At 38.1% G+C, this 15,940-nt stretch overlaps 2 protein-coding genes across 2 annotated transcripts; both read left to right on the top strand.

Moving 5' to 3' along the window:
* Positions 1-1,823: 1,823 nt before the first annotated feature.
* On the top strand, positions 1,824-5,567 carry LOC119998896 (leucine-rich repeat receptor-like serine/threonine-protein kinase BAM1). The gene is made up of 2 exons (XM_038846370.1): positions 1,824-4,442; positions 4,886-5,567. Exons 1-2 carry the CDS (start codon positions 1,859-1,861, stop codon positions 5,338-5,340), a joined length of 3,039 nt encoding a protein of 1,012 aa, XP_038702298.1. The 5' UTR covers positions 1,824-1,858; the 3' UTR covers positions 5,341-5,567.
* Positions 5,568-13,520: 7,953 nt separating this feature from the next.
* Positions 13,521-15,828, top strand: LOC119998825 (cytochrome c oxidase subunit 6a, mitochondrial-like). Its single transcript, XM_038846269.1, has 4 exons — positions 13,521-13,693; positions 14,168-14,274; positions 14,509-14,551; positions 15,586-15,828. The coding sequence occupies exons 1-4, from the start codon at positions 13,585-13,587 to the stop codon at positions 15,618-15,620; spliced, it is 294 nt and encodes a 97-aa protein (XP_038702197.1). The 5' UTR covers positions 13,521-13,584; the 3' UTR covers positions 15,621-15,828.
* Positions 15,829-15,940: the final 112 nt, after the last annotated feature.

Below are 15,940 nucleotides of genomic sequence, written 5' to 3'. Positions count from 1 at the left end.
CCATGAGTCCGTACAATAACTTGCTAATCAAACGCATTAGACAAACACATGATAATCTCATAAACAAATTCTGTAAAAGAGGAAAGACTCACTAAGGTTAAAATTTTATTTTGGTTGGATACTTGTTTGGACAAAATTTCAAAATATTTGTAACTATACAAACAAAGACAACAAAGGATAGGGGAGTAATTTTGTTGAATTTGCTGAAAAGACAACATAGTCTTGTGTCACTCATCTTATCTAGTTAGATTTGTTGATATTATAATTAGAAAACAACTCAAGGGTTTTTTTGCTAAATAAACTAATCATCAGTTTTACGGATTCTAGTATTTTTTTTTTGTCTAAACTATCTCAAATGTTGAGATGGATTCAAATGATCATGTGAAATCGTAGATCCCACGTGATTCATAAAAAATTATGTGTATCAATCTTAACATTTGGAATAGTTGAAAAAAAACTGCTAGAATGTTTAGCATTTTCATAAAACAATACATATTTGTATTGTATTATATTAATTATCTTCCATTACTGTTAAGTACTATTTTTCCGATCATAAATTTGAGAGGGAAATGTACTCTATTCACAAACAATGATCGGAGGAGGAGAACGAATTCAATTTCTTTAGTACTTTTTTTTTGTCTGAATTTCTTTAGTACTTAATTCATTATGTTTGATACGTTGGTCACTTATGATTTGAAATAATATGACCATTAAAAAGAAAAATACAAAGAAAATAGGGGGAAAATTCAAAGTTGGTATCACTTTGTGAAACTTTTGGATACTTAAGTTTAGTCTAAAAAACTTTATCCATCTAAGGTATCATTAATATGCTAATTATTTTTTTACCCTTGTCTTATTCCTTCTACAACGACTACACTCCTCTTCTTCTTCTCTCTTCTTACTGTTGTCCGTTGGTATCCAACTTAAACTGAAGCTCACATCACCATGAACATACTCCGATCGACCTTCGACCACCACCAACGACCTTCCATTTGACCCGAAAAATGATCGGAAAGTCGAGACCACCACAACACAAAAGCCTTAGATCCGACCAATTTTGGCGACGGTTTGCTACACCACTACTACTGTTGGACTCCCCTCACTGAGACGCACAATGTCCAGCAAGGTACGGCCCAAAACAGCCACCGGATATGACATTTTTCAAACAATAACATTAATCGGGTCCGATTGATTTCTGCGGCGGTTCGCCATACCACCATCACAGTTGGACTCCTTTCATTGAAGCACACAATGTCCCAGCCATATATAGTCCAAAATGGCCACCAGATATATCCGTTTTAAATAAGTAACATTGGTCGGCTAATGTTACTGTTTTGAAAAAAGTCAGATCTGGCCTATTTCGACGACAATTCACAACATCACCATCACCATTGGACTCCCCTCATAGAGACGCATGATGCCTAACCATATTTGGACCAAAACGACAGCCAAAAAAAGAGATGATAAAGAGAGGGAGATGTAGTAAAGAGAGGGAGATGTGTAGTAGGAGAGAGAAAGTTACTGTGATAGAGATGCAGTGAAGAGAGAAGATGTAGTGAGATAAAAGAGAGATGAGCATATAAAGAAAGTAACAAGAGAGAAACCATATTAGATCTAATTGTCTTTTAAAAAAAGGGTAAAAAAAGGAATCAGAAAAATTTAAATTTATAAAAAATAAAAATTGACTTATGACATTTTTCAAAGAAAATAACATGCAAAAATTAGAAAACATTCATTTTAAATTTTAATTCATAATATTTTTATTTTCTTTGCGAAAGAAATACTAAAGAGAGTGAGCAAAATCACACTATTTCATGCTCGAGAGAGACAGAGAGAGGAGAGAGACATCCTTCCCAAAATGAGACGCCTACTTCTCCTCCTTCTTCCGCTTCTCTGCCTCCACGTCGCCACCGCACGCACCGTCTCCGAGTACCGTGCCCTTCTCTCCTTGAAACAAGCCATCACCGACGACCCCCAGTCATCGTTGGCCTCATGGAAAGAGACCACCAGCCACTGCACATGGGCTGGTGTCACGTGCGACGCTCGGAGGCACGTGGTATCTCTGGACCTCTCTGGCCTCGACATATCCGGCACTCTCTCCCCTGAAATCGCCCACCTCATCTTCCTCCAGAACCTCACTGTTGCCGTCAATCAGTTCTCAGGCCCCATTCCTCCTGAGATAACTGCGATTACCGGCCTCCGTTTACTCAACCTATCCAACAATGTCTTCAATGGCACATTCCCGTCACAGCTCGCCCAACTCAAGAACTTGCAGGTTATCGACTTGTACAACAACAATATGACCGGAGACTTGCCGGTGGTTGTTACCGAAATGACGAGTCTCCGGCATTTACATCTAGGAGGTAACTTCTTTGTCGGGAAAATTCCGCCGGAGTATGGCCGCTGGGAGTTCTTGGAGTATTTAGCAGTTTCTGGTAACGAACTTAGCGGTACAATCCCGCCCGAGATAGGGAACTTGAAGACGCTCCGGGAGCTTTACATTGGGTACTATAACAGCTACGAAGGAGGTTTACCACCGGAGATCGGTAACTTGACGGAGTTGGTTCGCTTTGACGGCGCTAACTGTGGGTTGTCGGGTGAGATACCTCATGAGATTGAGAAGTTGCAGAACCTGGACACACTGTTTCTCCAAGTGAATGCCTTTTCTGGGTCATTAACGGCTGAGTTGGGAAATTTAAACAGCTTGAAGTCCATGGATTTATCTAACAACATGTTCACTGGGGAGATACCGGCTTCTTTTGCGGGCCTGAAAAACTTGACCCTATTGAATCTGTTTCGAAACAAGCTTAACGGTGCGATTCCAGAGTTCATTGGAGACTTGCCAGAGTTAGAGGTGTTGCAGTTGTGGGAAAACAACTTCACTGGAAGCATTCCTCGGAGGTTGGGGAAGAATGGGAAGCTTCAAATTCTCGATCTTTCTTCAAATAAGTTGACCGGATATTTGCCTCCTGATATGTGTTCGGGTAATCGATTGCAGACTCTGATTACTCTAGAGAATTTCCTGTTTGGCCCAATCCCGGCTTCCCTGGGAAAATGTGACTCTCTGAGTCGGATTCGGATGGGAGAGAACTTCCTCAACGGTTCGATCCCGATAGGTCTATTTGGGTTGCCGCAGCTTACCCAAGTGGAACTGCAAGCTAATCTTCTCACCGGGGAGTTTCCGGTGACTAATGATAAGGTAGCAACCAATCTCGGTCAGATTAGCCTCTCCAACAACCAGTTATCTGGGTCTTTGCCCCCAACTATTGGGAACTTCTCCGGGGTGCAGAAGCTTCTTCTAGATGGGAACAAGTTCTCTGGTCGAATCCCACCAGAGATTGGGAGGTTGCAGCAGCTTTCTAAGATGGATTTCAGCCACAACAAGTTCTCGGGCCCGGTTGTCCCCGAGATTAGCCAATGCAAGCTGTTGACGTTCGTTGATCTCAGCCGTAATGAGCTGACCGGTGAGATTCCCACTGAAATCACAGGTATGCGGATACTGAATTACCTTAACTTGTCAAGAAATCATCTGGTCGGGGGCATTCCTACATCCATTGCCACTATGCAGAGCTTAACTTCTGTTGATTTTTCGTATAACAATCTCTCTGGTTTCGTTCCTGGCTCCGGTCAGTTTAGTTACTTCAACTACACTTCGTTTCTGGGGAACCCAAACCTTTGTGGACCTTATTTGGGGGCCTGCAAAGATGGGTTTGCTAATGGAACCAAGCAAGGACATGTTAAGGGGGGACTCTCTGCTTCTTTGAAGCTCTTGCTTGTTATTGGATTACTTGTATGTTCGATTGTGTTTGCCGTGGCAGCAATAATCAAGGCTCGATCGTTGAAGAAAGCAAGTGACTCTCGCGCTTGGAAAATGACTGCTTTCCAACGCTTGGACTTCACTTGTGATGATGTTTTGGATAGCTTGAAAGAGGACAACATCATTGGAAAAGGGGGTGCGGGGATTGTTTACAAGGGTTCAATGGCTAATGGTGATCAAGTTGCAGTGAAAAGGCTGCCGGCAATGAGCCGGGGGTCTTCCCATGATCATGGATTCAATGCTGAGATACAGACTTTGGGGAGGATTAGGCATAGATACATTGTTAGGTTACTTGGGTTCTGTTCAAATCATGAGACTAATCTTTTGGTGTATGAGTATATGCCTAATGGGAGCTTAGGTGAAGTTCTCCATGGGAAGAAAGGGGGCCATTTGCACTGGGATACAAGGTACAAGATTGCAGTAGAGGCTGCAAAGGGACTCTGCTATCTTCACCATGATTGCTCCCCATTGATCGTCCACCGAGATGTCAAATCTAACAACATCCTTTTGGACTCCAATTTAGAAGCACATGTTGCTGATTTTGGCCTTGCCAAATTCCTCCAAGATTCTGGAACATCCGAGTGCATGTCTGCTATTGCTGGCTCTTATGGATATATAGCTCCCGGTATGATTTTTAAATTATTTATGAAACTCTTAAAACACTTTTGTATCATGTTGTGCTTCATTGAAAGAACTTGAGTTTCCATTTCGTTTTCACAAGGATTGTGATTTGGATTTGATCTTATTAGGTTAATGCCAATAGTTGTTTCGTTTATACTTTGATTCGTTTCACTCTAGGATTCCTTTGGAAAGTGCATGTTTTTGGAAATTTGTCTTTGAAAGGAATTAGTTCAATTTAACTATAGTCTCTTGAACTTTTAGTGGGTGGAAGTTAGGAACATAATTTCTGAGAGTGAATCGATTATAATGACAAGAGCAATTCAAATAACTAGATGATTGTAATTCTTTCTGGTTTTTGGTAAATGCGGCTCAAGATGTGAAGCAAGTCACTTGTGTCTGTTTTCGGTTTGGGTTTCATTAATCTTGACCAATGTTCTCTTCTTGCAGAATATGCGTACACACTGAAGGTTGATGAGAAGAGTGATGTGTACAGCTTCGGTGTAGTTCTATTAGAGCTCGTCACAGGAAGGAAACCGGTGGGAGAATTTGGCGATGGTGTGGACATAGTTCAATGGGTTCGGAAAATGACAGACTCAAACAAGGAAGGCGTTTTTAAAGTCCTAGACCAAAGGCTCTCATCCGTGCCCCTCCACGAAGTGATGCACGTATTCTACGTTGCAATGCTGTGTGTGGAAGAGCAAGCCGTGGAACGCCCCACAATGCGAGAAGTTGTCCAAATTTTGACAGAGCTCCCAAACTCTCCTACTTCAAAACAGGAGGACTCAACAATGGCAGAATCCTCGCCACAGACAACCACTGGTATAGAATCCCCTAAGGGCCGAAAAGACGAAAATCAGCAGCCACAGCCTCAATCAGCACCGCCTGATCTCCTCAGCATTTGAAGAAATGCATTTAGTTGGAAGGGTAGTAGTGCACATGTGTGGTTATCTTAATTAAGTTTCCATTAATTTCTTTATCTTCTGTCAGTGTACTTTTTTTTTTTTTTTTTAAATTTCTTTTGGGGGTGGGGTTTGCTAACTTGAATGTGTTAAATGCTTTTGAAGTTTTTATGTTTGTACAGTGGTGGGTGTAGGGTATTTTCTTATGAAGTTTGTCTTGTTGCCTGCTACTTGTGCCCGACTTTGGTGACTTTCAGTAGTTCTGAGCGTCTGCAAAACTCAAGCTTCTTCGGTTTGTGTGACAGGGAGAAGCTTTGTAGTTGTGGGTTTATTAAATATGGTTGGATTGATTAGAGATAGAGTTGTGGCCCTGAATGGAGAGTGAAATCTCCTCAACTCTTCTGAATTAAATTTGAAGAATGAGAGAGCATCAGTGAAGCAGTAGACCTTTCTCTTCATTTAAAACCTTGTAATAGTTGCATTAATGCACCTAATCAAGTTCTAAGCATGTGATTAAGATGTATGAGCTGTTGAATTAGCAGGTGCCATGCACATGACTCACATCCAACTCAAATTTTGAGTCCTTTAGTTTTGCTTGTGGAAAGAGAGTCAGTGAGACTGTCCTGACCTGTACTCCTTTCAAACTCTGAAAATAGATTCTATGTTAAAATTACTTGAATGCCCTTTACTTCGGGTGGTCAAACAGGGCTTTTCTCGTCATGTCGAGCTTAGGTTCCGTTTGGTAGTGTTTGTTGTTGTATCATCTCCACTTGTATGTGGATATATATATATATATGGGATCATGGGTTAAAATGTTACGTACGGGTTTCGGTGTTTGATTGTATTTATTTGACGTTGCATGGGACAACATTTTGTGACAAGATATATGTCCCATCCTTGTTTTCTTTCTCTTTCCCCAACCCAAAAAAAAGGCTTTATGTGATATCTATAATTGATGAATTCCATGTATGAATACACTTCTTTCTTGTTTTCTTTTGCTGATACAGGATAACTCGACAAACCAACTAAGAAGATAAATCATAACCATGGTACTACACTTCTTTAGTCCTTTTTTTTGTGGAAAACTTATCAAGCATTTCTAGGTTTAAGCAGAGAATCTTCAATCAAAAATGAACTAAAGACTTAGCAGTTAATTATGGGCTTTACAGATAACTTTTTTTTTTATTTTTTATCAAGAGGCTTTACAGATAATTAAATGTTCCTTGTACAGCTAGAAAAGCTTTGGCAGTGTAATTGGTAATATTATTACGCAAATATAAGATCGACTTGGCAAGAAACAGAGTAGGCCACCACGAGAAAGAAGAATGTCTTTATGGGTTGTGTGTTGTTGTATTGGAAAGTTTTGACACTTTTTTTTTTTTTTTTTTTGTTGAAAGTAAGAGACAGTGTAGTCCAAATTTTCCACACTTTGTTGTGTTAAATGCATTGTACTAGTATTTGCTTTAATTATATGCCACCCACTTCACCGCCCTCTCCTCTTTCATTCATGCGAAAAAAAAACTCCCAAATTGGATTAGGATACACTTTTTCTACATACAAATATACAATTATTGCACAACTTCTATCTTCCATGCATGGGCCCAATCACTGTGGCTTGTCCCATGATTTACAAACCTAAATTCAATTCATTCTTAGCTTACATTGTTTAACTTTAAGGTTCAAACCCATTTAGGGTTCTTAGAGTTGGTTGTGATAAATTCTTTCAATTTGGGTCATTTAAGCTCGCATTCTACAAATTAACCATCTGTGGTAAGTTTTCTTAATACCCGGATAACCAATAGTGTAATTTCCTTTAGAAACCATCTGTGGTAAGTTTTCTTCATACCGGATAACCAGTAGTATAATTTCCTTTAGAAACCAGCAATCGAAAGTAGTAGTCAATGGGTGATGGTGTCAAATCTGAGTGTAAATGGCATGAAAAATACAGGCACCCAACCTCTTTTTTTAAAAATATCAAGCTAGATTCTGCTAACAATGCCACTTTTGAGGAGAATGATTGAAGCAGTGTTTAATGCAAAACGTATCATGCGATGTTTGGAGGGGTCGACCAATTTTGAGGTGATGTTGGAAAAGAGAAAGGGGAGACAGTATTGACAATGCCTTTCTTGTTTCACAATCACAGCAATATATATATATATAGCTTTTGGAAAATTCAATATAAAGAAAGAAAAAAAGTTGTAGGGCAGAGGAAGACTTTTTTTATTTTTATTTTTATGGGACTGAAATGGAGTTTGGCATGGAGTTGTCTTTAATAATATTGCCAAAAAGTAAAGTGGGATATGTTATGAAAAGATGAAATGAACATGGACTCCAACATCATATCCAACCTTTATAAAGCGAGACATGGACATGAACCCACTCAATTGCTTAGATAAAATTTTACTTTTTCATGTACTTTGAAGTTGAAATATTGGGGAAAGAAGATTTCAAACCTAAAGGCTAAAGGTAAATTTTGATGATTTCATTTCAACATAGCAAGAAATTGGTTGGTTCAATATATAAAGACAGAAAAGCCTGGGTATGGCTGTTGGATGGATAAGAAAGAATGAAGCTTCTTTAATCAAGTATGATGTCTCACAGCACAGGCCGGCCATGCATATGTATCATCCTCCATCATTATTCCACCTAACCTATGCCATGAATTATTACCTACACTGTCTGTCACTGAATGAGTCAAAGATTCTGAGTGGATCAACTCCAATTTTTAAGTTTCAAAACCTGTCAATCTTGTTCACACATATAACTGAGAGTGTTTGTCACACGTATAAAGGAGATGGGCTGGGCGACGACTTTGGTTCAGTCGACCCGACCAATACCATTGGCCTACGGGCCTAATTTCTGAGGCTTTTTGGATCTCCAATTGTCTATTTCCGTGGGCAAGGCTTAGTAGATAGATCTGCAAAAACCAAACCACAGCTTACGATTACACAGACTGGAAAAGCCCACTTACATGACTAGAGGAAAACAACAATGGCCAAGTGAAAACAAGAAAGGTACATGGTAATCATACCATGTATAAGTGTAGGTAAATTTATTGTTAAGCAATGTTTGAAGAACCAATTAATTGAATTATTTCAAACGTTCCATTTGTATTTGGTCAAATTCTATGCCAAAATTGTAGGTCGCGCTCTACTGGATAACATAAACATGGTGTACTACCCAAGAGAGTGGTGGGTTGATACGGGCATCACATGTCATATTTGTTCTCACAAGTAATATGAAGCAGCTGATGATGAAAAACAGCTGTTCATGGGTAGCTCTTCCATGTGCAAGATCCTAGGCCACGGGATGAAGTAAATTGGAATGATGGAAGGAAAATGAAAACAGATAAATAAGATGGCAGAGAGTATATATGGATAGAGAAGAAGACAGAATGTGGAAGACGTTGCTGGGAGATGGGGGAGAGAAGCTTTTCATTCAAGTTCAGTTACAATACAATAGCCAACTAAGGCTTAATATATAGAGAAGAGTACAACACTTGTAACTTTGAGTAATGTTGGGATGTGTGTCAAACGTTCATATTTTAACACGGGAAGGTGGTTCTAAAGACGACATTTGAAAAAGAGTTGATCTTAAACAATGTGGTTCATGTCTTTGAGATTCAAAAGAATCTGGTTTCTATCTCACTATTGAGCAAGAAAGGACGCAGGTCCGTTTTTGAGTCCGACAAGTTTATCCTCACTAAGAGTGAAATGTTTGTGGGTAATGGGTATTCATGTGATGGGCTATTTAGCTAAATGCAATAACCATTATACCCACAAGTAAGGAGATTAATAAAACAATTAATCGAAATTGCTAATCTGTTTCAGGATCACCCGAGAACTTGTGGGGATGCAATTTTATCAGTAATTATATTTTGCAAAAATACCTTACAAGAAATTTGATAAGACATCATGTAAGATGTGGAATGGTAGGAGACCTTCTTACAAACACATGAAACTGTGGGGCTGTCTAGCTAAGGAGGCGGTTTCTCCGCCTAAGAATGTCAAAATAGGACCTAAGACTGTTGCTTGCATATTCAATGGATATGCGAAGAATAGTGCATGCTCATCATTTTCTTGTGCCTGCAATAGTGCAATACGTATATATTGCGACAACCAATCTAAAATTGGTAGGGCACACTGGTACAAAAGTGCGATGTACAACGGTAAGTCCCAACATATTTGTCGGAGACACATACCATAGAATATAATTGCTATCTAATGGAGTTATCTCTATTGACTATGTAAAGTCAAAGGAAAACGATGCGGATTCGCTTACAAAGACTTACTACGAGAGCAAGTTGAGAAATCATCGAGGGGAATGGGGGCTAAAGCTTTTGATGTTTAAAGAGTTACCATGGTGGAAATCCTACCTAGTTGACTGGAGATTCCAAAATCTAGGTTCAAATGGATAACCAAATCATGTGTTGACTCAGGAAGAGTACCAAATAGCTAAATATTCTTGTCCTCTCTATTCCTAAGATCAAATAGTGCTTCCTGCAACGAACTCAGATTAAGCAAGGCTTTTAATGATTCTTATAGCTTGAAAATTTCAAGTGGGGTATTGCATGACTCTTATAAAAATCACCTATGTGAGTGTGAAACGAGGTAATTTCTATGATAATTGATAAAGGCTAGATATTCTCTAGAGCACTCTCTGAAGCCAGGGCATGTTTAGAGCCAAAATGAATACAACCGTGAGAATCAAGAATTGGTCGAAAAAGAACTATGTGATTCCTATTGTCTTGGTTCACATAAAATGCTGAACCATGTTACTGGTTAGCTAAGTGAATCAAATAGGTCTCACTAGGGAAGGTTAAAAGCCAAAAACTACCTATTCAGATGCAATAACTTTTCATAGTTACTCTCTCCCTCTCTCTATCGTCTGTGTCTACTTCACAGTTTAATATGAACAGATAATTTCCATTCATGTGGAGGATTGTTGGATATTGATGCATTGCAATGGGTCTACTTTGGGTACAATTAAATGTGAGACGCACACATCCTTTGGGACGGGTCCAAGGTTGAGTATGTACATCTCCGAGTGTAGATGAACGTGATACATTTGCATTACAAAAATCAATATTGAGAGAATGAGAAATCGATCCAAAAAATGTGCACATGAAATAATGTAAGTTGTTGTTTGTGAACTCAATCCCTCATAGTGTGAGTTTATAATCCTTTTCATTAAGAGCATGAAGTGACAACAGGTAAGTTAAAAGACTAACTGCTTTTCACCGGCGGCCACTCGAAATCTTCTGAAATGATTTGGAACTGTACTAAATTCCCTTTTTGCCCCTCTCTCTCACTGTCACCGGCACTCAAATTGTGAAAGACAGAAATGGCTGAAGAGGAAAAGCACTTGTCACATCTTTCTCAACCATCCATTTATTGCAATGACTAAAATACCCCACACGAGAAAGAGGGAAGCTGGTTGTCCTTGTGAGTCCAAAGGTCGGAATGGTAATGAAGAACAACACCACTAGAACGTAAAAAGTCATTCTCTTTCTCATTTTTTCACAGATGAGGAAAAAAGGCATACAGGGATGGAGCCAGGCATGAATTCAAGCAGCTGCAGACTTATTATTAGTTTCAATTTCTTCTCTTCTGGTTAATAAATTTCTTTCTGAGATCATGAGATCGACTGTCGAGAGAAGAAACATCAACAAAGGAATATCGTAATCATCATCATCAACCATTGATACGGCTAGTATTAGTTACTGTGTTTAATTAATTAGGATTGAAATCCCATGTATCTCTGCGTTTATATATACACGGGATTATGAGCTTCTCTTCCTAATTAGTTTGGTCATGATGGTGCATAGATATGCTGTTGCTGTTTCCAGTTTTTATTTATATAGATTTTGATGTGTGTTCTTTTTGTGGATCTGTCTCTCTATTATGTCTTCAGTCACGTTGCTTCTATTATTGCCAAAAGGAGCTAGCTAGAGAGAGAAGTACGTATATGTAATCTGAAACTTTAATTTCAGGAAATTTTCAGTGTATTTTTATGAAGTGTTCTTGATATTAGAGAAGATTGAGCGGTTGCATTTGTCGGGGTTTGAATTGTAAATCAATAATTCAGTCTTGGGTTACATGATCATAGAATTTGATGTTAAAAAACCATATATCCCTCATCGGTTGGTACTATACATGGGTGAAGCACACCCCTTACAACGAGCAAAACCATTTTTCTAGCATAGTGAGTTGGGTTTTAATCCATTGTAATTGGGCTTGCTCGGTGAGTTGGGCTTCGCCTTGCAGTAGCTAGACTAGAGAGGAACGAAACCATGCTGACCCGATATATTCACATAAACCGAATAACCCAAAACGAATGATATTGTTAGTATGTATGAGAGTGTGAATTTCTAATATTTGAAGAAATTAATTTATTGTCATGTCTATTGGTTCAACCATACCCTGACCTTCTTGTGCCCGCAGGACTTGGTCATAGTGGCTGCTTGGTTTGATTGACCTTTTAATGCAAAGCTAGCGGCTATTTGTATGCAATGATGGAAGTTCGACTTCCATAGTAGTTCATGACAAAGTATGCCAAAAGGCAATATTAGAGTCACATGCATCGATCTTTCGACGACCACTTGAAGCTGGGGACTCCATATACAGCTTAGCAATTTTAGTTAATGTATGTATGCACACATTATGATCTTAGTCTTGGCAAGGAACATGATCATGTAATCAGTCGTGAATCTAGAAAATTAATTTAAGGGTGCTTGGTTAGTGGTCGAGTTATGAATTTGTAGGAGATGGGTCATAGGTTGATGGCGCTTCCAATTTTTTTTTTAGGACTATTTATGAAAAAGTGATCATGACTAAGTAAATATGTATGTAGTCATTAAATTAAATAAATATCTAAAATTAAAAATAAAATGTTAAAATCATCTATCTGCATTGCATTGTATGAGAATACTGTATATCATTCAATATTTGTTCTTATCAAATAATAATTATAATTTCTATATTAACCATACATATTATACAATTATTAGAAAAATATAAATATTTTCAGTAGTAGATACATTATATATAAAATGTGTATAGAAAAAAACATGTTTTCTTGTAGTGATCGTAGGTAGAAAAATGTGTTGGATTGATCTGAGGCACACAAAATACTAGCTTCCTTTAAGTAGTAATTGTTTTGATTATCTTTGCTACTTATTATATTATATTAGTTTAATTAATTAGTTTGGCAATGAAGTAATTTTTCTGGTGTGGCTTAAGTTGACTGGTGGGAAAGTTGATAAATGTTATTGTACTTGTTCTTAGTGACTAACCAATTCAGTAATATATGGTCCAAAAATGCGGCAATAGAGTTGATTATTTTATTTTTGAAAAACCAGGAAAGAATTCCTGGAATGCCATTCAGAAAAAGGTTGTAAGTCAGAACAATAGAACTTACACATGGAGTTGATTATGTAGTGTATTGAATATTATTGATAGATCATCATCATCTTTTTAATTGGTGGAAGACTGCAAGTCAAGTCGTGGTTTGGCTTAAAATTGTTAATTGGTGAAAAGTGGGCTAAGCTTTATGATATCCTTAATTTGCACAATAAACTTATTTATTGGTATGGAATTGGATTGGACGTATCATATGAACAATTTTATTACACCTAGTGGGCTCTTGATTGGATGATGGACCAAGGCTAGGAGGAAACAATCGAATTGGCCTTCAATACGGTGTCGTTTTTATTGATGATTCCATTGTTTTGGTTCATCCGAGCTATTAGTTAGAGTGGTAAGATGTGGATTACCTTGGTGATTAGGGTTTGAATCATTCTCCCCAGTTTCAAAAGAAAAATATTCCGAAACGGGATATGTGGACTTTGAATTATATATATATTCAAACTAAAAAAGGACAAAAATTCTTGGTTCATCAATATCAGCAAAGATTTCCAGACAACATGGCCGGCAATTCTGTGTCTAGTGGTTCAGACCAGAGCTAGAGGGAACGACTTGGGAATAAAAGAGCAGAACAAGCCCAACATAAGTCATGGAGGGCCGTGGGAGCCCATGATTTTTCATTTCATTTCACCGACATAACCTCTCCATTGGATATTGACGGCCCATTTATTCACATCGTGGGTAACAAGTTTGATGACGAGACCAGTGGGCCTTCATCGCTTCCCTGCCTTTAAATACGACCATCGGAGGGAAACCTAGGTAGGTAGGTAATTCTATTCTATTCTCCCCCCAAGAGTTAAGAATTTAAGCTCAGAAAACGGCGATGTCGGCCGCCCGATCAGCTTTCCTCCGAAATGCTCTTCAAGGGGGCTCTCGAACCTCCCTTCTTCCCCAGAGACGCTTTTCCTCTTCCGCTCATCATGATGATGCCTGTAATTCTCTCTCACTCACTCTCTTTCTCTCTCTATATATGAATAAATATGTTTTTTTAAATGTATGGATGGATCTTGTTTGGCTCGGAATTATATCTGATTGTGATAACTTTTTTGTTTTGAAAGGCGATTTTCGTTGTGCATTAATAGTGCGGCGGTATTAGGGGTTCATATTCAACATTTGTGTTTCATTTTGACCTCTGTTTTTCTATCGATCGATCTTTTCGTATACTCCATGTTTTATTGCTGCGATGGTATTGGATGGGGATAGGAGTTGGTTATTGGAATTAATTACGCAGTTTCTTCTGATTTGAATTTTAAAAAATAACCAATTCTTCTAATTTGTGAACGTTTTGTTTCCTCTTATTTTGTGGACGGTACAACATAGGTTTTGCACTTTGATTCTGATTGGAATCTTTTTCGGCTTCCGATCTTATTGATCTAATGTCATTTTCCTATCTCTTGTACCTACAGATGAAGCGAAAAAATGGGAAAGGATAACCTACTTGGGGATTGCTTCATGCACTATTTTAGCCAGTTATATCCTATCAAAGGGACATCCCCACTACGATGAGCCTACTGTGAGTACTGTTGTTTTATTAATTGTTATGATGCGTGCTTTATTTACTAGGGAGAATGCATTCCTGACATCAATTACCCATGAAATCAATGTTTGACGGTGGAATAAAGAACCACACCTGGTACATTATGAGCTTCACTTCAATTTATTTGTAACTCAATTATCTGAATTCTGAAAATATGCCTAAGTTTTTCTTTTAAATTTTGTTGACTTATTTTTGCCTCCATGCATGCAGCCGTTCGTGTACTTGCACGTTCGCAACAAGGAGTTTCCATGGGGTATGTTCGTTTGCATAGATATGCCTCTAAATGTGCTCTTCTTTTTGCCAGGAAAACTGTTTTCTGCGGTTGTCAAAGCTTTTTTTTGGACTTAACATTCATAGTGTATCTAATGAAAAGTCAGAGCAGCTGCTAATGAAGTCCAGATCTTTTGTTTCTTTACATTCAAAGTTGGGTCACCACCAATCAAGTGCAAACGAGAGATCCAAAATTTTTAGGAACTGTTCATCTGGGATTATCTATTAGTGTTTTGATAACTGTCGATGGAGAAGTTTCGTTTTACATATTGGGGCCTCAACCAAGGCCAGAGTCATTGCTGTTGGAGTCTTATTTTAATATCATGAGATGATATTGTTAGTCTTTTGGGCTTAAAAGTATATATTTGGGTGTGCACTCTGACATGGATAGTAACTAGGGGCCTTTCGTTATGGCTTGTTAAGTTCAAGCCATTGTTGTTGAAATCAGAGGTCAATTGACTCGAGAACACCAAAGAGCATCACTTTTGGTACATATGGAACCTCTTACAAAGGCTACTAGTTTCAATGTTGATTTTTTGTTTTGTCAATTGTGTGATCACTCTCAAGGCCGTTAGTGATTTATTTTTGAATCCACTGCAATCGAGAATTGTTGGGAGACCTATTACCAAGTTAAGATGAGAGATGTGATAGAAAGCATAGAGGGCTGATTTCGCCTTAGTTAAACGATGAGTTTTTTATTGGAAACAGTTAGCAAAACAACTATACTGTTCCAAGTTATTTCCCCAAGGAATCAGACATATTCTCTCTTCTAATTCCTTGCCTAAAACGAAACAGATGAGTTTCTCTGAGCAAATTCTTGACCTTAGTTTTGTCAATTCAATTATATAAGTAAATTTTCTTGTTGATGATAATATGATTTCTTTATTGTTATTTATTCTTACCTGCTTTTTAGAATGTCACTTGTTTTTTCTTGTCCTTGTATATAAATTTGAAGGTTATATTTCTTGAGCTGTACTCTTGTTATTTTTATCTGATGCACATTTCTGTTCAACTCAGGTCCTGATGGTCTGTTTGAGGTTAAACGCCACTAGGATTGTTGGCCTTGGACATTGATATCCGAAGTTATTCATTTCGCAGTTTCTGTAGGAGGATCCGTCAGGCAAACCTGCATATTTGTTGGATCTTTTATTTAAACTTTCATTTTGAATGTTGATTGTGATTCTTTGAAGTCGCATATGACAAGTTTGTCCAGGTTATGTTAATAAAATTGATGAACGATTGCAGTTTTTTTCTTCTCCATTTTGAGAACATGGATTAATCCTCTATGAAAGAAAGTTTTGATATTTTGTTCGGTGTTTCTTTGATCCTCTTATGAAAGAAAGTTGTTTTGAGGATGAGTTGGAGACAATAG

This window comes from Tripterygium wilfordii, chromosome 5 (genome assembly GCF_013401445.1).
Source record: "Tripterygium wilfordii isolate XIE 37 chromosome 5, ASM1340144v1, whole genome shotgun sequence".
NCBI lineage: Eukaryota > Viridiplantae > Streptophyta > Magnoliopsida > Celastrales > Celastraceae > Tripterygium > Tripterygium wilfordii.
Note: the sequence above shows the minus strand (reverse complement) of the source record. Positions and strands in the feature narration are given on the sequence as shown.